The 21,855-nt window shown below is 44.6% G+C and overlaps 2 protein-coding genes across 2 annotated transcripts; one reads left to right on the top strand and one right to left on the bottom strand.

Moving 5' to 3' along the window:
- Nucleotides 1–9,260: 9,260 nt before the first annotated feature.
- LOC128572455 (olfactory receptor 2G3-like) lies at nt 9,261–10,196 on the top strand. The gene has a single exon (XM_053572518.1). The coding sequence runs from the start codon at nt 9,261–9,263 to the stop codon at nt 10,194–10,196; it is 936 nt and encodes a 311-aa protein (XP_053428493.1).
- A 6,159-nt stretch (nt 10,197–16,355) lies between these two features.
- LOC128572698 (peroxisome proliferator-activated receptor gamma coactivator-related protein 1-like) lies at nt 16,356–21,497 on the bottom strand. The gene is given in 8 exon segments (XM_053572739.1): nt 16,356–17,421; nt 17,423–17,535; nt 17,538–17,580; nt 17,582–18,075; nt 18,078–20,240; nt 20,243–20,386; nt 20,389–21,281; nt 21,346–21,497. Coding segments are annotated over 8 exon segments (4,950 nt in total). The 3' UTR covers nt 16,356–16,473.
- Nucleotides 21,498–21,855: the final 358 nt, after the last annotated feature.

Raw genomic sequence — 21,855 nt, 5'->3', positions numbered from 1 at the left:
AAAGGATGTTACTTCATGTGTAATTAACCATAATTTTTTTGGTTTACATACTTCGTTTTTGCACAGATTGAGTCAGTTATATGCATAAGTGTACCTTTCACCCAGATAGTGCACTCTGTACTCAATTGCTGTGAATTTACCCATCCCCTTCTCCTTGCTTTCCCCAGCTTGATTTTCATTGAAATTCACTTGCATGTGTGCACTTAAGTTATGATCAATTAGTTCCAATTTGGGATTGAGTACATGCACTTATAAGGAAAGTTTCCACTTCCCTCTAGGTTGTCCAAAAACATACTAGGTTGCCTTTTGATGGCTGAGTACTACTCCATAGTATGCATATACCACAGTTTACTAATCCATTCGGGTACTGGTGGGCACTTGAGTTGTTTCCATGTCTTTGTAACTGTGAATTGTGCTGCTATAAACATTTGAGTTCAAGAGTCCTTTTTATAAAATGACATTTTTTTCCTTTGGGTATGTGCCCAGTATTGGGATTTCTGGATCAAATGGTAGGTCTGCTTTCAGTTCTTTGATGAATCTCCATACAATTTTCCATAGAGTTGTACTGGTTTGCATTCCCATCAACAGTATATAAGGGTTTCTTTCTCCCCACATCTACACCAGCATCTGTTATTTTGGGACTTTTTAATACAAGCCATTCTCACCGGAGTTAGGTGATATCTCATTATGGTTTTGATTTCCATTTCCCTAATGATTAGAGATGTCAAGTATTTTTTCCCTGAGTTTGATACCATTAGTATACCTTCATTTGAAAAGTTTCTGTTCATGTATTTTGCCCACTTTTTAATGCGGTTGTTTTAGCCATAAAAATTGTAAATAAAAATCCCCTTGTGATGGACTTCATTCTGTGCTTCTGCACATTCTTTGATAGGAAGCCCATGAAAATCTGATGTAGTCAGAGGCTCTGTTTCAATCTTGTTGTACAACAATTTTATTATTTCGAGGTCTTGCCTTCAGCTCACTCAGACATATGAGGATTGTCTGGAAATAGTTAAAAAAAAATAGTTAAAACTGTTTTTCATATTACCTGGCTGGACATCCCTCAAATTCCCCAGGGAAAATATCATTCTGAAGATAATAAATTAGAAAGAGCAGAAATCCCTCTAGAATGTTCTTTCCTACAAACTCATCCCTGGAACTAATTATCTACATGAAGTAGCTCAGATCTCAGAGGATGCAAAAGAAGACACCTCAGGAGGCCCCCTCTTGTGTCAGTAAGTTCTCCCCCTCTTGGCCAAATTCGGGTTATCCTGCCCCTTTCTGCATTAAATCCCAGGCCCCCAGACTATCTGAAGAGAATCTGCAGCTCTGCAAGCTACATGTCAACATTCCCATTGCTGGCTCCTCACTTTTCTACACCTCTTCCTTCTGCAACCTCAAGGTAAAATGAGTGGAAGGGTCAGAGTAGGTTGGAGCCCACGTGCTAACACTTATTTCTCATCTCATGAATTCCCAGGATCGTGAAGGAGAGTCTCCCATTTACCCAGAAAGGGTGGGCTACATGGAGCCCCAAATACATGCATTGTGATAAATAATCATAAATAATTATGACCTCCTTCCCAACTTTGCCACAGAAGTTTTCAGGTCCAAGAATATACTAGGACTGAAACAATATTTTTAGAAATGGCAGAGAAAAACCAACAAACAGAAGACAGCAGCCAAAAGGGAGAGAAAACAACAGCCATCCCCGTACATATTGAACCTCCAGTAGGCAGCAAGCATTGTACTAGGTATTGTATAAAAACATCAAGACACTGTAACCTAATCGTTTATACCCTCATATCAATCTGAAATTTTTTAAAAAGACAACAGAATATAAAATTTCTGTCACCTTATATGACAATAAAGACAAATGGCTTAAGAAAAATCAAATTTGAAATAAGTATATCTCACTGGGTGGAACTGAAGAAAAGAAATATGAAGAAGTTTGTTATGACAGATGAGAGAAATATCATTTGCAAGTGAATTGAGGCAGCAATAACTGTGAGCTTTAACGAAGTGACAAAACCAGCCTAATAGGACCATGTACACAGGACAATAGCTGAAGGTGGAATTGTCAATTAGGTTGACATTACGGAAGCAAGTTAGATATTTTGATCAGTAATCTTGGAATTTATGCTATTCATTTATGCATTTATTAACTAGCATCTACAGGCCAGACTCAGTACTGGTAAGGCAAGGAGAACTTAAAAGTAATCAAACTACTAAAATGTGTACAAGATAGAAAGGAAGACAAGAAAGTGACGATAATGATGGAAAAATAGAGTGCAGATTCTGGGAACAAACAAGGAGAAATTGTGGAAAGTTTCACAAAGGAAATGATACTTAAGGCTTTATGGGATGAGTAAAACTCTAGGAAGTTACTGTAAGAGGATGAGAAAGAAAATAGCAACAGCACGTGAAAAGAACTGGGTTAGAATGTGTGCTTTTTCTTTCTTTTCTTAATCATTCTTTCATTTATTTACTATTGCTATTATTTTTATTAAGTAATCATTATAAATATTTATGGGATTCAATTACGTGATGCTTTGCTATATTACACAATGTGGCATGATTAAATCACACTAATTGAGATATACATCACCTCACTTTCTTATTTTTTCTTTATAGTGAGACATTTGAAATTTACCCTCTCAGTTACTTTGAAACATATAATAGATTGTTATTGACTGTAATCACCCTGCTGTGCAACAGATCTCAAAATCCACTCCTCCTCCTGTCTGAGACTAGTATGTGCTTTTCAAATATGCTTGGAGCAAGTGATGAGGTTGGTGAGGGAGGAAGCATGGGATAACATAGGGCCAAGTCAGGGATGGGTCTGGGTGCCACGTGTTGATGTTTGGAGGGTCCCTGTGGGGTTTACAATAATGCGATGGTAAAATGAGAATTGCAGTTTCTGAAGATAACTCCACCAGGTTAGCATGAAGCATGGACTAAGTTGAGCTCCTGCAAAATCAGGATGGTGTCAATACTTAACAAGTCTGACATCATAGCAACAAGGGAATTCATTGCTGGGCCATTTAACTCATTCTTAAGTTTTATGAAGAATTCTTCTTTTTGTGCTATCCCCCACAGTTTGTGACCCAACCAAAACCAAATTAATTCCAATGGTGTTATTGCAGACAGTAAATTCTTGGGAAAGAATACATTTTACTTATCCAAAATTGACCCCCTCAATAGGTTTTTGATGTAGTTTTCCTACTGAAAAAAATTTAAGGGTATTTTTCCCTCTCTTTCAAATGTGAACCCATTTAAAGAATAATATTATTTTTGTGTACCAATAGCCTGCCAGTAACAGCAAATCCGTCAAAGAGAGTTTTCTATAGGATGTCTCTAGACCCCAACTCAATCTCCCTCTTAAACACTGCAGTTTATCAATTTAAAATCCAATTTTATAACTCAGAAACAAAGTCAAATACCTCATATTCTCACTTGTAAGTGGAAGCTAAATAATGCACACATGTGGATATAGAGTGGAGAATAATACACGCTGGTGTCTTGGAAGGGTGAGAGATGAGAAATTACTCAATGGATAAAATGTACATTATTTGAGTGATGGCTGCACTAAAAGCTCAGATTTAACAACTATGCAATATATCCACATAACAAAACTGCACTTGTACCCCTTGAATTTATTTCAAAATAAGAAAGAAAGAACAGAAAAGAAAAAAGAGAAGGCAAGGGACGAGAAAGGAAAGATTGATTCCCTCAATAGTTTTTTGATGTAGTTTTCCTACTGAAAAAATTTAAGGGTATGTTTCCTTAAGGGGAGGGAAGGGAAGGGGAGAGGAGGGAAGGGGAGGGGAGGGGAGGGGAGGGAAGGGAAGGTGAGGGAAGGGAAGGGAAAAACTAGGAATCCTCTAGCCTCACTCTACCGAGTAGCTGGGATTACAGGTGCACAGCCCCATCTCTGGCTAATTTGTTCAGGGTAGTCTTGAACTCTTGAGCTCAAGAAATCCTTTCTCCTCAGCCTCCCCAAGTTTTACAAATTATGCAAACATGCTTTTTTTTAAAAAAAAAAAAAAAAAAAAGGGAAGGGGAGGGGAAGGAAGGTGGGGGGAGAGGAGGGAAAAGGAAAGTTGTAGGTCATCTTCCCAAAGAGGATGCAGAATGAAACCAATAGAGATGCTTGAGGACAATAATAAATAAGAAAAAATACAATGTCAAAATGTTATCTAAACAAACAAAAGCCAGACATGGTTGGGCAGCATAGAATGAACAGTTTATTTAGATTCGCATAATCTGGATTGTATTCCTATTAATGCAGCCCATTCACTAGATGTTCTCATTATTTCTGCATTGCCCTATTTGTTTTAAGTGTGTGATCAAGAATTTTATCATGTGTGCAAACTCCAAACCAAGCTTCCCCTGTGCTAAAATGGAGTAACTGAGTTTTATAAGGTCTGACAAGTTTGCAAAACTCCCAGAAAAAGTGATACAAACCTCACTGCTGAATATCACTATGGTCACCTTCAAAGTACTACCTTGGCTATCTGGTGACTGTTGTGATGTTCAGCAATGAGGTAGATAGCCCTGTTTCTGGGATGAGTTCACAAACTTAATTGTCAGACCTCCTAAAGCAAAATTCTATGTAAGCATTATCTCTTTGATTCAAATTGGCTTCTTGATGACTGAGAGAATGTGAATTAGCTATCCCTGCCAGCTTTGCATCATCTTAGGTCAGCCTTTCTTTTACAGGCAGTGGAGTGAAAGGGTCTCATGGCATCTGGGCCTGAGTGCAAACTCGGCCTTTGTCATAGTATAACTCACTTTCTCTTGCAGTTTTTCTAATCTCTCTGTGTTTCACTTTGATTTACATTTACTACATATGTTCCCCATTCATTTAGCACCAGTTTCTCAAATGCCAGTAATGTGTGAATTGAGATAATCTTTGGTCTAGAGGTGAAGAAATGGAGGCTCAGTTGGAAGCTAACCAAATTGCATGGAGGTGTTAAAATATGGGAAATGGTATTTGCAGCAGACTGACAGAACTTCTGCCCTTCTTTCCACTCTGACTTTCGTGTGCTGCTGTAGTTTTGCCTGCGTTATTTGTTTGTCTATTGTTTACAAGGAAAACCATTTTTAGTATGAAGAAATCATCAGTTTCAGCATGCCTTCTATTCCTATACATGCTTTAATCTTCTTCAAACTCTGAAAGGTGGATGTTATTTTTTGCATTCATGTACAAAAAGGCTGAAGCTCAAGGTCCTCAAGGTCACTGTGTCTGTGGCTGGCAGAACGTGGACTCAGAGATGCTTACTCTGGATATAACATGTGCTCATCATCCTATGCCAGATGTCCCACTCATGTACACACTGTCCACCCCAACCAAGATCCCACTCCATTCTCCAAATCATGCTGTTTTTCATGTCAGGTTAGAATGATCACACTGTCTCAAAATACCTACAAATTATTATTTAGTAATCTTTTCAGGGTTTACTTCCAAATTTAGTGAAGATTTCATCCTAGGATTCTGCTTTGTCTCTTTTGAAATTTTGCATTATATTTATTCCTGTTACCTAGTGACATTTCGCCAGTCCTCAAGAATTTTGCATGCCTGAAAACATTTTCAAGTTGATTCAGAATGTTGTATTATATCTGTGAGTCTAAAGAATTAAACATGTGTCAAAATGTGAGGTTCTCATTCCTACTTGCTTGACAGACACATATGGCGCTGAAAAAAAGCTCTTCTCAGACTGAGTTTTCTACATGAGATTATAGTTAGCAATGATGCTATTCCTTTAAGCATAAAGAAAAATTATATTATTTATAGCATTTTCCAAATCCTAACTCACACTTTTCAGCCTTCGTGAAATTATTTTCTTAATTCATAGTATTTGTTTTTAGAAACTAATGCGTACTCTTCCCATTTGTGCTTTTCATGCATACTCTTCCCATTTGTGAGGTAAAATATTCTCCAAAATGTGGAACGCAATGAAAATATTTTCTAGGTATCCACACTTTATGTTGCATAGTAAAAATAATTTTTTTTTAATGAAACAAAAAAGAGAATGACGAATAAGGGAGAGAAAGCTACAATATAATGAAGATGATGAATTAGGCTTCTTGGGCTTCCATAAGAAATTACCATCATGGTGCAAAAACCAGAAATTTTTATTTTCTCACCATTCTGGAGGCTGAAAAGCCCAAGATCAAGTTTCTGTCAGGGTTTGGTTTCTGGTGAGGGCTCTTTTCCTGGCTTGCAAATGACCACCTTTATTCTGTGTCCTCACATGGTGGAGAGAGAGAGAAAAGTGGGGAGACAGAGAGAGCGCACGTAAACTTCCTCTTTAAAGGCCACAGGTCTGATTCAGGTGCCATCTTCATGATCTCACTTAACATTAAATAATCGCCTAAAGATAACGTAGGCCTCCAGACACAAGTCACACTGGGGATTAGGGTTTCAACATCTGACTTTTGGGGAACACAATTCAGTCTATAGTAGATGATAATGTAGTATTTACATAAAGTCAATTGATTAGTTGTGTCAAGCTGGTTTTCATGAGGTACCAGGGGGATATCATACAGTTATGGCAATAGCAGTGCTACTGGCAGGTAGTGACACTGAAAATTATAAAGTGTTGTCTAGCCACTGATGTTGTTGATTCACACGCTGTCTGCTTCTAATTATGGAAGGTAAAACTTACTTCTTAGGCTGGGCGTGGTGGCTCATGCCTGTAATCCTCACACTCTGGGAGGCCAAAGTGGGTGGATTGCCTGAACTCATGAATTGGAGACCAGCCTGAGCCAGAGTGAGACCCTATCTCTAAAAACAGCTGGCACTGTGGTGGTGCCTGTAGTCCCAGCTACTTGGGAGGCTGACGCAAGAGATCACTTAAGTCCAAGAGTTTAAGGTTGCTGTGAGCCATGATGCCATGGCACTCTACCAAGGGTGACAAAGTGAGAATCTGTCTCAAAAAGAAACAAAAAAAAAGAAAAAAACTTACTTCTTTAGGAAACTGTTTTAATTAAGGTCCACAAAATATTTATTCTCTACAGAAGTGAAACAAGTAAAGAAACTCCCCCAAACAAGGTTATATTTAATGAGTCAATAATCCAGTTAGTTTTTTTTAAAGAAAATACATATAGGGCGGCACCTGTGGCTCAGTGGGCAGGGCACCAGCCTCATATACTGAGGGTGGTGGGGTTGAACCCGGCCCCGGCCAGCTAAAACAGCAGTGGCAACTGCAACAAAAATAGCCAGGCATTGTGGTGGGCGCCTGTAGTCCCAGCTACTCGGGAGGCTGAGGCAAGGGAATTGCCTAAGCCCAAGAGCTAGCTGGAGGTTGCTGTGAGCTGTGACATCATGGCATCTACTGTGGGCAACAAAGTAGACTCTGTCTAGAAAGAAAAAGAAAATACATATAATTTAAATATAGGTGTTTAAAAGGAAAAAATATAACAGTGACAGTGCTGGCATCCCCACATAAATGTGTGACCTAACATTTCAAGAGCAGAGAATTACAAAGCTAATAAGCCCTATCCAAAATAAACCCTAAGGCTGGGAGAATGAAGATGCTGCTCTGAGAAACATGTAGTGGCTTCCGTTACTTTTAGTGATCTTCAGAATACTGAAATCTCAAGCTTAGGTATGTAGCTCCTATTGAAATACTGAGCCTGGAATTGCAATTAAAAGGTTAGTTCAGGTTGTAATTAATAATAATCACTCTGATTTTTGATGTCTAAAAAGGAAATCTACCCACCTCTCTCAGGATCTCTCTCTCACCTCTCTCTCTAAGATCAGGAATAAGGTAAGGGTGCCCAAATTCACAAATCCAGGGTCGCCATACCCTGGATCACTTCTTCTGTGAGGTGCCTGTTCTGATCAAGCTGGCCTGTAGTGACATCACTGCTAATGACCTGTCCCTGTCCTCTCTCTAAGATCAGGAATAAGGTAAGGGTGCCCAAATTCACCACGTATGTCCAACATAGTACTAAAAAGTCCTATAATTAGACCAGAGAGTGGGGCGGGGGGGGCATACAAACTAGAAAGAAGAAAAATGAAATGACCTGTTTGTAGATGCTGAGATCATACATGCAGAAAACCCTATAGATTCAACACCAACAAGAACAACAAATTATAAAACTAATAAATGGGCTGGGCACAGTGCCTACACCTATATCTGAGAGGGTAAGGCCGTAGAATCGCTTGGACTCAGGAGTTTGAGACCAGCTCTGAGCATGAATGAGACCCCATTTCTACTAAAAGAAAAAAAAAATAGAATCTCTAACCTGTCTAGCCAAGCACCCAAGCATACTTCACCTAACTGTACTGAAGTAAAACATTAAGCAGTGTCTCTTGAAAGCGTTCCTGATAGAGACATACCTGATAGGAAAGACTGAATGCCTTTTTTTATTTTCATAGCTTACTGCAACCTGAAATTCCTAGGCTCACCTGATGCTCCTGCCCCTGAGTAGCTAGGACTATAGGCACGTACCACCATGCCTGGCTAATTTTTCTACTTTTTGTAGAGTACTGGTTTCACACTTCCTTCAGCTGGTCTTAAACTCCTGACCTCAAGCAATCCTCCCACCTCTGCCTCCCAGAGTTCCAGGATCACAGGTGTGAGCCACAGCACCTAGCCTGCATGCCCTTTCTTTATGACATGACAGCAGTAAGGTTCATGAATAAACTAGGAGAAAGAGAGGTAGGGGAGAGAAAGAGAAATAGGAGAAAGGTGAGATATGGGCGAAGGAGAGAGAAAGAGAGAGACAGAGCTTCAGAAAAACAGATACCTCGTTGAGTTGACCAGGCTCTACAAGATAAAGTAAATATTAAAAGGAAGACTTTTTGATGACAGTCAATACATCAAGGGCAATGTGACAATAGCTTTAATGGCCACGTCAGAAAAAAAGCTTCAAAATTGCCTCGAAGGATGGACTAGGGCTGGCATGGGTGCATAGCTTCCGAAGGGGTGTACTTTGAAGGTGACCATAGTGATATTCAGCAATGAGGTATGTAGCACTTTTTCTAGGATAAGTTCATGAACTTAATTGTTAGAACCCACATGTAGAATTTCTCATCATGTCTAGGATATTCCACCTTTGTTCCTACTTCAATGTCAATTACTAGGTCAGTATTAAGCAGAATCTTCCCTGTATTTTGAAAATTTCTCAGAACAATTATGAGGATTACCCTACCAACATAGTTGAAGGTTTAGAAATACTGCAAAAGTAATGTTTGTCCTCAAAACCCTGTCTCTTTCCTCCCAGCCAAATACACCTTATATATGGATGCCATGGATGGAGAAAACACAAGTTCTCCTAGCACATTAGTCTTGTTAGGCTTTTCCGAGCATCCATGGCTGGAGACTCCCCTCTTTGGAGCGGTCTTGGTCTCCTACATGCTCACCCTGATTGGCAACAGCTCCATCATTCTTCTCTCCCTGGTGGATCCCAGACTCCACACCCCCATGTACTTCTTCCTGGACAATCTCTCTGTGCTGGACCTCTGTGTCACCTGCACCATTGTGCCACAGCTGCTGGCCAACCTCTGGGGACCAGAGAAGACAATCTCTTCCTGGGGTTGCATCGTGCAGGCCTACCTCTTCCACTGGACGGGCTGCACGGAGTGTGCCCTGCTGGCAGTGATGGCTTTCGACCGCTATGTGGCTATCTGCAAACCCCTCCAGTACACTCTCATCATGAGTCCCCGGCTGTGTATGCAGATGGCAGCTGCAGCCTGGGCCAGTGGACTGGCCAATTCCCTACTCCAAGCCACACTCACCTTCCAGCTTCACCGCTGTGGTCGCCACACCCTGGATCACTTCTTCTGTGAGGTGCCTGTTCTGATCAAGCTGGCCTGTAGTGACATCACTGCTAATGACCTGTCCCTGGCTGTGGGAGCTGTCCCCTTCGCACTAGTGGCTCCCCTACTTGTGCTCATCTCCTACGCTCTCATTGCTAGGGCAGTGCTGAGGTTACCTTCAGCTGAAGGAAGGTGGAAGGCTCTCATCACCTGCAGTTCCCATCTGGCAGTCGTCATCATGTACTTTGGGCCAGCAATCTACATGTACCTCCAGCCCCCTGCCAGTAGTACCCAGGCCAAGTTCACATCTTTATTCTACTGTGTTATGACTCCGCTGCTTAATCCACTCATCTACACCCTGAGAAATAAGGATGTGAAGAGAGCATGGAGGAGGATCCTACAATCCCAGGGTAGGGGGAAGTCTTAAAAGGCCAGATCATCTCTGCCTGTCTCCTGGAACCACTGCATGCACATATCAGTTGATACCAGCATGTCTGCCAGCCTGAGCACATGTGAGAGCCTGTCTCTACAATGAAATAGAAAAACTAACTGGTGTGGTGGTGCACATCTGTAGTCCCAGTTGCTCGGGAGGCTGAGACAGGAGGATCGCTTGAGCCCATGAGTTTGGGATTGCTGTGAGCTATGATGACACTGCTGCACTCTAGTGCCCTAGCCAAGGTGACAGAGTGAGATCCTGTCTCTCTCTTTCTCTCTTTCTTTACACACACACACACACACACACACACACACACACGTCTGGTTTTCCAAGTGAGTGTCCACAAGCTCCAAGGAAAGAATTCCCATCTCTCAACATCAATCACCCTGATTTCTAGAGAAAGTCTTTCAACTTGAACTGGACAGTGCTATCTTTAACTATTGTGCTTGTCTTGGCCCTTCTCAGATGTCTTGCTCTCAGTGACAGGGTGAGCAGCATGGTCCACATCCCTATGGAAGGATGAACGACACCTCTTTTCAAATTCCTTCCTATAACTTCTCACCTTTAGGGGATGCCCTCTAGAAAAATTTGCTGGGAAACGTTCAAACAGATCCCAGGGAGATTTTTAAATAGGACTTTCACTGACTTTATCATGTCTTCTACTCAAGCCACTATAACCTCTCTTGTCCCTGAACATCTCATGTTCTCTCTCCTTCCTCAAACACCTCGCCACCCCACAATTTATCATATCTTTACTTCATCAATGCCCTAACAATCTGATTTTGATCATTTATTACAGATAATAATTTCAATCTTACCATAACAGATTTACTTCTCTCCCATCAATTAATTCATGAAAAATATGTATATTTTTTATATTTCTATATATTTATGAGCTATTATCTGCATTTGTCTAATTTCTGTATTTCATGGTATGCTTTTAAAGGTTAGAGACAGATCTCTTTTTGTGTACTAATCAATAAATATTAGGCTATAAATGTCAAGGACATTAGACAGGGAGCAGTGATTGAATAGAGATTTGAATTTAAGGTTGAGTACATAGGGTACCCCCATTTATCAGGGATCAAGAATCACATAATGTCTCCATTGAGTTTGTTTTAGATACATTTCTCATAACGAAGATAGAGGGGAAGATTTTACTTCACTAAGAAACTTGAAGCAAAAAGTTTTGTGCTATCACTTTATTCTCTACCCATAATATTATTTGAAAGTAGGATCTTATTGAATATTTTTGCATCTACATTCATTAGTGATATTGGTCTATAATTTTCTTTTCTTGTTGGGTCTTTTCCTGGTTTAGGGATCAGGGTGATGTTTGCTTCATAGAACGTGTTGGGTAGTCTTCCTTCTTTTCCTACATTTTGGAACAAGTTGAGTAATATAGGTACTAATTCCTCTTTAAAGGTTTGGTAGAATTCAGATGTGAAACCATCTGGTCCCAGGCTTTTCTTTTTAGGGAGGTTTTGTATGGTTGATGCTATTTCCGAACTTGATATGGGCCTATTCAGCATTTCCACTTGATTCTGGCTAAGTCTTGGAAGGTGACGTGCTTCCAAGTATCAGTCAATTTCCTTCAGATTTTCATATTTCTGATAATAAAGTTTCTTATAATATTCATTAAGGATTTTTTTGATTTCTGAGGAGTCTGTTATTATTTAATCTTTGTCATTTCTGATTGACGAGATTAGAGATTTTACTCTTTTTTTCTGATTAGATTGGCCAAAGGTTTATCTATTTTATTGACCTTTTCAAAAAACAGCTTTTTGATTTATTGATCTGTTGTATTATTCTTTTGTTTTCAATTTCATTTAATTCTGCTCTAATTTTGATTATTTCTTTTCTTCTACTGGGTTTAGGGTTGGAATGTTGTTCCTTTTCCAGTTGCTTGAGATGTCCCATTAAGTTGTTAACTTCCTCTCTTTCCGTTCTCTTGAGGAAGGCTTGCAGTGCTATAAATTTCCCTCTTAGAACTGCCTTTGTGGTGTCCCAGAGTTTCTGATAGTTTGTGTCTTCATTGTCATTTTGTTCCAAAAAATTGGTGATTTCTTTCTGAATCTCATCTCTGACCCAGCTATCATTCAGCATAAGGTTATTTAACTTCCATGTTTTTGTATGAGTATGCAGATTCCTGTTGTTACTCAGCTCAAGTTTTATTCCATGGTGGTCTGAGAAGATGCAAGGAATAATTTCTATTCCTTTAAATTTACTGAGGTTAGACTTGTGACCTAAGATGTGATCAATTTTGGAGTAGGTTCCGTGAGCTGATGAGAAGTATGTGTATTCAGTTGTTGGCATAAAATGTTCTGTAGATGTCTGCTAAATCCAGATATTGGATGGTTAGATTTAAATCTAAAATTTCTTTGCTCGGCTTCTTATTGGAGAATTGATCCAACACTGCCAAAGGAGTGTTGAAATCTCCAACTATTATGGAGCTGGAGGAAATCAAGTTGCTCATGTCAGTTAGAGTTTCTCTTATAAATTGAGGTGCATTCTGGTTGGGTGCATAGATATTAATAATTGAAATCTCATCATATTGAGTATTACCCTTAATAAATATGAACTGACCATTCTTGTCCTTCCTTACTTTTCTTGGTTTAAAGCCTACTGTATCTGCAAATAAAATTGCAACACCTGCTTTTTTCTGATTACCATTTGCCTGAAATATTGATGACCATCCTTTCACCCTGAGTCTGTATTTGTCTTTTAAGTTAAGATGTGACTCTTGTATGCAACAAATATCTGGCCTGAGTTTTTGTATCCAGTTAGCCAACCTATGCCTCTTTAGAGGACAGTTTAGGCCGTTCACATTGATGGAGAATAGTGATAAGTCTGGTGAAATTTTGGGTATCAAGTTTTTCAAAGGTTCAGTGGACATTTTTAATCCTTTTGCCAGTGTGGAAACTGGAGTTTGATCTGAAGTTTCTGAGTGAGTTTACTTTTGTGGTATAGGATTGTGGTATAGGATGGAGGATAGGTCTGAGAATATCCTGAAGTGCTGGTTTGGTTATGGCAAATTTCTTCAACATATGAATGTCATTAAAGTATTTAATTTCTCCATCATAAATGAAACTCAGTTTAGCTGGATACAAGATCCTGGGTTGACAGTTATTTTGCTTTAGGAGATTAAAAGTCGATGACCACCCTCTTCTAGCTTGAAAAATTTCATCAGAGAGGTCTGCAGTCATTCTAATATTCTTCCCTTTGTACATAATGGCTTTCTTTCACCTGGCAGCTTTGAGGATTTTCTCCTTCATATTAACTTTAGTGAAGTTAATTATGATATGCCTGGGGGATGTCTTATATTGGGATTGAGTCATGCTGGGGTTCTGAAGCTGTCTGCTATCTGAATTTCAGAATCCCTAGGCATGTCTGGAAAATTCTCTTTCATAATTTCATGCAGAAAGGCCTCTGTGCCCATCGAGGTCACTTCATAGGTTTCAGGAATTCCAATTATTCATATATTGCCCTTCTTCGAATTATCCCAGAGCTCTCTGAGAGAATGATCCATTTTTGCTCTCCATTTCTCTTCCTCTTTGAGAGTTTGAGAGCGTTCAAAGGCTTTATCTTCGATGTCAGAAATCCTTTCTTCTGCTTGCTCCATTCTGTTGCTGAGGGATTCTACTGTACTTTTCATATCTTTGAGGTCTGCAAATTCTTGCTTCACTGTGTCTAAGTCTTTGGTGGTTTTGTCTTTAAATTCATTAAATTCTTGAGACAACTTTTGAATTTCTCCTCAAATTCCTGATTCCACTTTATTAATCTTGTCTGCCATCCAAATTCTGAATTCGATTTCTGACATCTCAGCCAGTTGTTTATGAATGGGATCTTCAATTACATCTGCCATATCTTTCCTTGGGGGGATTGATCTATTCTGGTTATTCATGTTACCAGAGTTTTTCCGCTGATTCCACCCCATGGTTGTTTTACTCCCTTTGGTTTTTCCCCTGGGGTTTTGTCAAGGGCCCGTACAGTGTTGTGGCCTGAGAAACTGGGGCCCTGTCTAGTGTGGTGGGGCTAGGTGGTTCTGTCTTCTTTTCAGCTTATTTCTGTTCGACCCTAGTGAAACATTTACTCTGGGTTGAAGTCTCAACTGTGGAGAAAAAGCAGCAATTAAGTCACCCTGCCCATCTCTGGCACCAATTGGAAAAGGAAAATCAAACCTTCCTACAACCGCACACCCAGGGCATTGCCTGAAAAGTCCTCAGTCTATTGGTTCAGTTCAAAAGGTCCAAATCAATTATTTCAGTCGGCACATGTCTCAGGTGGGAGAGTTCAAGAGGTCTCTGGGAGCTGGGTCACAAGGATCTGATATGGCTCTGATATGGCTTACTCCAGTGCTGCATGGAGTCAGGAGGAGCCACCTAGCAAATAGATCAGTCTGGGAAGGTTGATGCCTCCTTCTCCACCTTGCCCCTTTGTCAGACCCAGTCACTGATATCACTGCAGATGGCTGACCCAGTTGCCTGTAGTGAACAGATACTCCAGGGGTTTTCACCTTCCTGAATCGCAAGGAAATCTGCCAGGCCTCTGCACCCTGCCACTATCTAGCAGGAGGAGGTGAGGCCTGACATCCTCGGGCACTTGATGAAGGTCAGGAGGCGTTCACTCAGGCTCAGCCCTGCCCCTGATTGATGTTACTGACAGAACAGAGCAGAACAGAACAGAACAACTATGTGGGATTCTGTCTCTGTTCCTGCTAAAATCGCCTGCAGAAGATAAGCTGTTCTCAGTTCCAACCTCTTTGCTGCTGGAGGTTTGTATTCAGTTACCTCTCTGAGTTGGCCCCGCCCTGGAAGCTTCCTGGGTTTGTGAGTAGCCTCAGGCAAATCCTTTACTCACGGGTGGCCTCCTCTGGTTGCCCAGGGAGACAGGGGGTGTGGCTTCAGAATATCCAGGAGTGAGGCATTTTGCTATTAAAAAAGAACAGCTCTTGATCTGCCTCTGGGAACCACAGCTCTGGTGTGGCTCACACCTAGCTGACCCTTCTTTCCATGCTCCCATGCCCCAGAGTCAGCATTGACCAGCTGCAGTTTATGCTCTGTCCACACCCCTCGAGAAATCACCCAAAAATCCGGACTCCTGGGGGACAGGCCTCCAGATCTCAGAGTGAGGGCGAAGGAGGGTGAGGGTGAAGGAGAGTGCTGGGAGCCCAGAGCTGCAGGTAGCGAGCATACACAGTTCCACACAGTTTTATGCCTGGCCACACCACTGCCAGAAGACAGCTGCCACTCCGCATCCCAGGGAACCGCCGGTCTGGAGCAGTTCCCTTCCAGCCGACCGTCCTCTTCTTGCTCCAGTGCCCCAGAGTCAGCACAGCTCAGGCACTGTCCACACCCCCCGAGAAATCACCCAAGAATCCAGACTCCTGGGGGACAGGCCGCCAGACCCCAGAGCGAGAGTGGAGGGGAGCGCTGGGAGCTCAGAGTGGGGAAGATACACAGTTTCACTCAGTTTTATGCCTGGCCGTATTGCTGCCCAAGGAGGGCTGTTGCAACACGCCTCAGGGAAGTGCTGCCCTGGCGTGGGTCCCCCTCAGCCAACTGCCCTCTCCTTGCTTCCGTGCCCTAGAGTCAGCGCTGACCAGCTGCAGCTCGGGCACTGTCCACACCCCTCTAGAAATCACCCAAGAATCCGAACTCCTGGGGGACAGGCCTCCAGACCTCAGTGTGAGTGGAGGGGGGTGCTGGGAGTTCAGGGTTGCAGGTAACAGATATTTACAGTTTTATACAGTTTTATGCCTGGCAGGAGGATGCCATGGCACCCTAGTAGGGGAGGTAGGTCCAGTTTTTAGAAGGTCTCTCCTGTGGAGTGTAGTGGGAGGGCCTTTGATTTCTGCCCGTTTGTTTGTTTGTTTGTTTGTGGGGCTCTTGAGCTGGTCTCGTGGGGGAGGGGGGACTCCTGTCTGCTTGGTGATGGATTTTGTACCTTTTGTTTGCATCCTTGTGGTCGCAGCTCACTTCAGCGGGGTTGATGTGCGTTCTTCAACTTTCTCTCTTAGTGCAGCTCAAATCCACCCAGGTTTCTTGCTAAATTTTCATCCCTTAATTCTCCTTCTGGACGGGAGTCTCTGTGGAAAGCTGGCTTCAGTCTGCCATCTTGTCTCCCCCTGGGGGTAAATTGATTCTTTTTTCCATTTCTTTATAAAACAGTCATTTCCTCACTAGCAGCTCTCTCCCCTAGAGTGGGGAAGGGGGTGGAGGAAGTTGAGCACCTCCAAAGAAAAAAGGGGTTGGGAGAGGGCCCAAAGTTACCTCCAGAGGTTCTTCTGGGCCTGTTTCAACAATGTGTCAAAATCAAGAGAATCAAATTTGCTCTTTATAGGTGCAGGGTCGAAGTCTTCCCGGTTGGAATCAAGATCAGAATAGCTTCTCTTGCAGAACTGCCTGCAGCCCCCAAAGCAAAGATCAAAGGGCTGCTCATCTGGTTGCCGCAGCTTGTGGCCACTCTCAATGGTTGCAAATGCCTCCTCAGCATATCGGTAAGTGACGAAGCCATAGTTGTCACCCTGGACACGGAAGTGGATGGTGCATTCCTCAATTTCTCCAAAAACTGAGAACCTCTGTTTCAGCTCTGAATGAGTCATACGCCCAGGTATCTTCCCAATGAAGACTACCCTTCTCTCTTCTATTGCACGCTCCTTCTGTAGTACCCTCTGCCTTTGGTAATGGTCGTGTGAATGGTAAGAACTGTACCTCAGCCTCCTGTCACTTCTCCTGCGAGGGGAAGGGGAGCGAGAATGGCTTCGGGAACTGGATGGTGAGGATGAGGAAGATGAAGATGATAAGGATGAAGAAGAGGAAGAGCATCTTCGAGGACGTCCGGAGGAACTGCAGCTGGACCTTTGCCACCTCTTGTGTGGGGGGGAGAGGGACATGGACCGGGATCAGGATGAGGAAGATGATTATGAGGATGAAGAGGAAGATGCTTTGCTGGTCCGGTTGGACCCAGAGCTGACAGAATGGCTGCTGTGGCCGCGGAGGCCCTGCCAGCCCCAGCTTGGGGGGCTAGCTGACCTGCAGGCTTTTTGGTAACAGCGCACTGACCGCTGCTTGACTGAAGGAGTCCTAGTGTTCATGTCATTCCAGCAGGGTGAGGCCTCAGGGGACAGCAAAGCAGATGGGGCAAGGCAAGGTGCTGAGGGATCTGCCTGTTCATTGCTAGTCCTGTGATCAAGTGGTTCCTGGGAGGCAGGTATGGCAAGGGGGCAGGGGGACAGCTGAGCCCAGGGACAAGACTGGTTTGATGGTGATGTCCTGATGGCGTTTAGTGTTCCATCAGGAGCCCACCTCTGGAATGACTAGGGCAGGTGTCTTTTGGGGGGAATCCTGCTTTGCACACAATAGTCATGGTCCCCAAGAGCCCACATGGACTGGACTAGGGCCATGGACCCCTTCTTGGAGGCGGACTACAGCTGGATGTTTGGCCTCTGTAACTCCTTCAGGCTTCAGGGTTCCCTCCTGGGCGGTGGACTTAGGATATTTGGCTTTGGCCAGCAGTGAGACAGCAGCCAGGGGCTTCCATAACTGGTGGAGAGGGGTAGCAGGAGGGGTGAGCCCTGCTACGTTGGCCAGTTCTGGGGCTTGTAAGTGGTCTAGGGGCCTCTTCTCCTGGGGAGTGTCAATGCCTGAGTTTCCTACAGCCAAATTGTCAGCAGGAGCCAGGGGAGAACACTCCTTTTTAGCTTCTGATTTGTCAAACTGCTCCAGCAGACTGGACAGGTCTGATGCCTCAATTCCAGTCTCACTGATGAAAGCCTGTACCACATCTTTAGGACCATGGGAACATGGGGTAGGCAGGAAGGACAGTTTCCTTAGACGGGCTGGGTGGACAGCTGGGAGCTTGGGGACATGCTCTGCCTTCGTGTGGGAACAGCCTTGGTAGCAGGAGAGGGAGACTTCTCCCTGGGCCTGGTCTCCTGGGTCTCAGGCTTTGGCCTCTCTGATGTATGTTCCTCAATAGCCACACTTTCAGCAGACACACAGCACAGATTCTTCATCTGGGGGCTTTGTACCGGGGAGGATACCTTATGTTTCACATGGGGAGATGCAGGCATTGGCTTGACCTCCACCTTGGTAGGCTCTACTTGTGAAGCTCCATGGCCAGCTGGCCCAAGACTGAGAAGTGGAGCCATTGGCACAGGAGGGCCAGCTAGAATGCCACTGGTCTCCTTCTTAGATGGAGGAACAGCTCTCCCAACAGAGGTTGGAGGCAAAGGAGGTGGAGGAACAGCAGACCAGAACGGAGGATGTTGCGGCTCTGGGCCCCATCCCAAGGGCCCATAGGTACAGCTGGAACTATAAGGTAAGACTGGAGCAGGAGGAGGTACCCAAGGCACACTGCAAGTGGGGGGCACAGCATAGGTGCCAGGAGTACCAGACATTATGGGCACTGGTGGGGGGGGGGGCAGACAAGGATAGCCAGAAGGTGACACAGGGGGATAACAAGGCCAAGGTGGCACAGGGACATAGTGAGTATAGGGATCAGAGAGTGCTCGCCCCATAGACACCGGGAGAGTAGGAGGCTCTAAGGGAGGTGGAGGCAGACTAGGGGGCATGCCCAACCCACCTGGAGGAAAAGGCAGAGGAGTAGGCATGGCTGCAACAGGGGACATGGACTGTATAGGAAGGGAAAGTCTCGTTAGCTGTAGCATCTCTTGGGATGGCACCTGCTCAGTGGGATTTGAAGATATAGGTTTGTCTGCAGGTGGCTCAGGACTAGGAGAAGCAAGGTTGGGACCCATGGGTCCAAAGGATGCCTCAGGGGGAGCTTCAGGGCTTCTCTGCAGAGCTGTCTTCTTGGCTGGGGCTGGTAGGAGGACAAGACCAGGGATGTCTGCCAGACCTGTGGGGGTCTCTGGAAGGCTAGGCCACCTCCCAGCTGGAGGCTGGGGACTCCTCTCTTCTGCCTCTGCTTGACATTGCTGCCTTCGTCGCCAGTACTCAGATAGCCTAAGAGGCCGAGGTCTGGCTTCCTGGGCTGTGACAATAGCACTACTTTCTACCTTCAGAGGACCCACAATCTCCTTGACTTCAGGGATGATGACCTTTGGAGAGTCCAAGGACTCTGCATCCAGAAGGAGCTGTGGGGCTGGACTGCCTTGGGCTGATGACACTGCACCACGTCTGGGATCAGTTGGTCTGGATTTAATTAACACAAGGTCAACTGGAGCCACGTCACTGGGAACAGGGTCAACTGGTGCTGGATCAGATGGGGCAGCATCAACTGGTGGCAAGTTATCTGAAATGGAAACTTCCACTGCAGGATCAACTGTTGCTGAGTCAGCCAGGACTGGGTCAATCAGCACTGGGTCAGCTGAGAGAGGGTCAACCAGCTCTGAGCTGACTGAAGCAAGCTCAACCAACACAGGGTCAGGGTCAGGGTCAGATAAAACAGAGTCAACTGCAGTGGGATCAGCTTCAATAGAGTCAACTGGCATAGAGCCCACTTGAGCAGAGTCAACCAATGAGAGACGGGCTGGGACATGATTGGCTTGGACAGTGTCAACCAGCTTGGGGTACAGATCTAGAGGACTTTCTTTAGAAGGACTACCTTTTCCACCACTTCTCTCCAAGTTTTCAGAGCTAGACTTCTCCAGGGCAGCTGCCCAGGCCCGAGCCCAAGCCCAGGCCTTCCCCCTACCCTGCAAAGGCCCAATTTCTCTCTGAAGTTGCTCCTGAGGCTGTTTCTGCAAGTTGCCTGCCTGAGAAATTCCTTCTGTAGCCACAGTAGACTGTCCACGAGAGGATGACCTCAACCTCCTGGTATAGCTTTCCACACAGGCTGCTGGCTGCTCCTTCTTCTTCTTCCTCCTGCCCTTTCTAGCTCTCTGGCAACCCAGCCCTCCATTGGCAGGTGGGTTCTGAAGCCCCTTGGGTACCACTGGCTCCATGACCTCTCTGGACTCCAACAAACAGGCCGAGTTCAGCTTTTCCTCTGAGTCCAGTAATGATCCCTCTTTTTCAGGGCAGAGGGTTACCTTGGGCAAGGCAAGGTCTGTCTCTGACTCCAGCATTGCATGAGAATCTGCAAGGCAGTACTAGTCTCTAGTGAGTCATCCAGAAGCACAGACTGGGGTCCGGGAGGCATCTGCTGCACCACAACTGGAATCTCCAGATCATCACCAGCTGTGGCTGCCTGCCCCACTATTTCTAGCACCACAAACCCTCAGGCAGTGTCAAATCATCTGGCTGCTCCTGAAGCTCATCCTCAAGTGATGTCAGGTGGGTAAGGTTGGGCAGGCAATATGTGTGCATGGCACACATCAACTCACTCAGGGAGGAGATGCTCTCATCGCTAGTTGCTGGCACTACCATCTCTGCTGTTATTGGTTTATCTTCTTCCTCAGGGCAGGCCAGATGCATGGGGAAGTCTGAGATGCTGCTCACAGAGTTGTCAATCTCCCCAACAAGAATCTGGCCACTGAAGCTGGCCACATCCTCCTCTTCTTCTCCATCACTACGCTGCTGGGGAGGAAGGGATTGTCCCCAACGTGGTCTTGATCTTGAGGGTCTCCAACTAGGAAGCTTGGGGGAAGAGGTCTTCAGAAAAGAGGGTGAGGAAAAGTCCCAAGGGGGATCTGTGAGAGACATTTCCACCCCACTCACTCTACTGCTCCCTGTGTTGGGCCCCAGTGAGTCAAATGGAGTGATGAGATCACGTTCTGGAGGTGTCCGAGAAAGCGTGAGTAGCTTGTGCAGAGAGGAGCCCTCCCGAGGTGACACAAGCATCTCTGAGTCAGGAATGCTGTCAAATGGAGACAGGTTCTCAAAATCTGCATTGTCCAAGATCTCCATCAGAGCCGTGAGCAGTGACACTTCATTCTGTTCCTCCAGAGATAACCTGGTTTCTCCAAGGCTCCCAAAATCCTCAATGAGGGAGATGATGGAGGCGTCCATGTAGCTCTGCATGGTCCCCAGCAGTGTCTCATTCTGTAGCATCAGCTCCTCCATTTCTAGGTCCTTGTCCCTCGGAGATGGGCCTAGCCAAGGCAGACTAACAAAGCCAGAATCACTCCCCTCTTCGTGCAGCAGTATGGTAGCAGTAGTTTTCAAGGATCTTATAGGCAGAAAAAAGTTTGGACTTCATCCAGAACAGTTGGACCAACAGGAGATTATCAAACTGCTCCCCGCCGCTCACAGCGCCCAAGGTCCCATAAGGCGCTTGGCTTCGATTCCTCCACCGGCTGCTGCGGACCCCACCACCAGGCTCTGGGCCGGGGCCCCTACCCGGAGCCGGCGCGACTCCATCTCTCCATCCCAGGCGCGCCGCCATCTTGCCCCATGAACGCCCAGCGCTGCTCGTCCCAATCAATTTGTAGAACACTTCCATCACTCCAAAGTTTCCTTGAAGGTACAAATAATTCTTTTTACATTACTCCCCACTATTTTTCATAGGCATGACATATATTAAGAATTTCTTAAATATCTGTTAGTGAGACTGTGGCATCTCCAGGAGGACCCAGGTGCCTCTGCTGCAGCTTCTCTCACCTTGTGACCTTCAGGGCCTGGGAGATCTGTAGGGAAGGCAGAGGGACACCTTGGAAACAGAGAAATGAAGCTGTTGACGTTCAGAGATGTGTCTATAGAATTATCTGTGGATGAGTGGGACTGCCTGGACCCTGCTCAGAAGA

This window comes from Nycticebus coucang, chromosome 20 (assembly GCF_027406575.1).
Source record: "Nycticebus coucang isolate mNycCou1 chromosome 20, mNycCou1.pri, whole genome shotgun sequence".
NCBI classification, from domain to species: Eukaryota; Metazoa; Chordata; class Mammalia; order Primates; family Lorisidae; genus Nycticebus; species Nycticebus coucang.
This window is presented reverse-complemented; position numbering and strand designations above follow the sequence as displayed.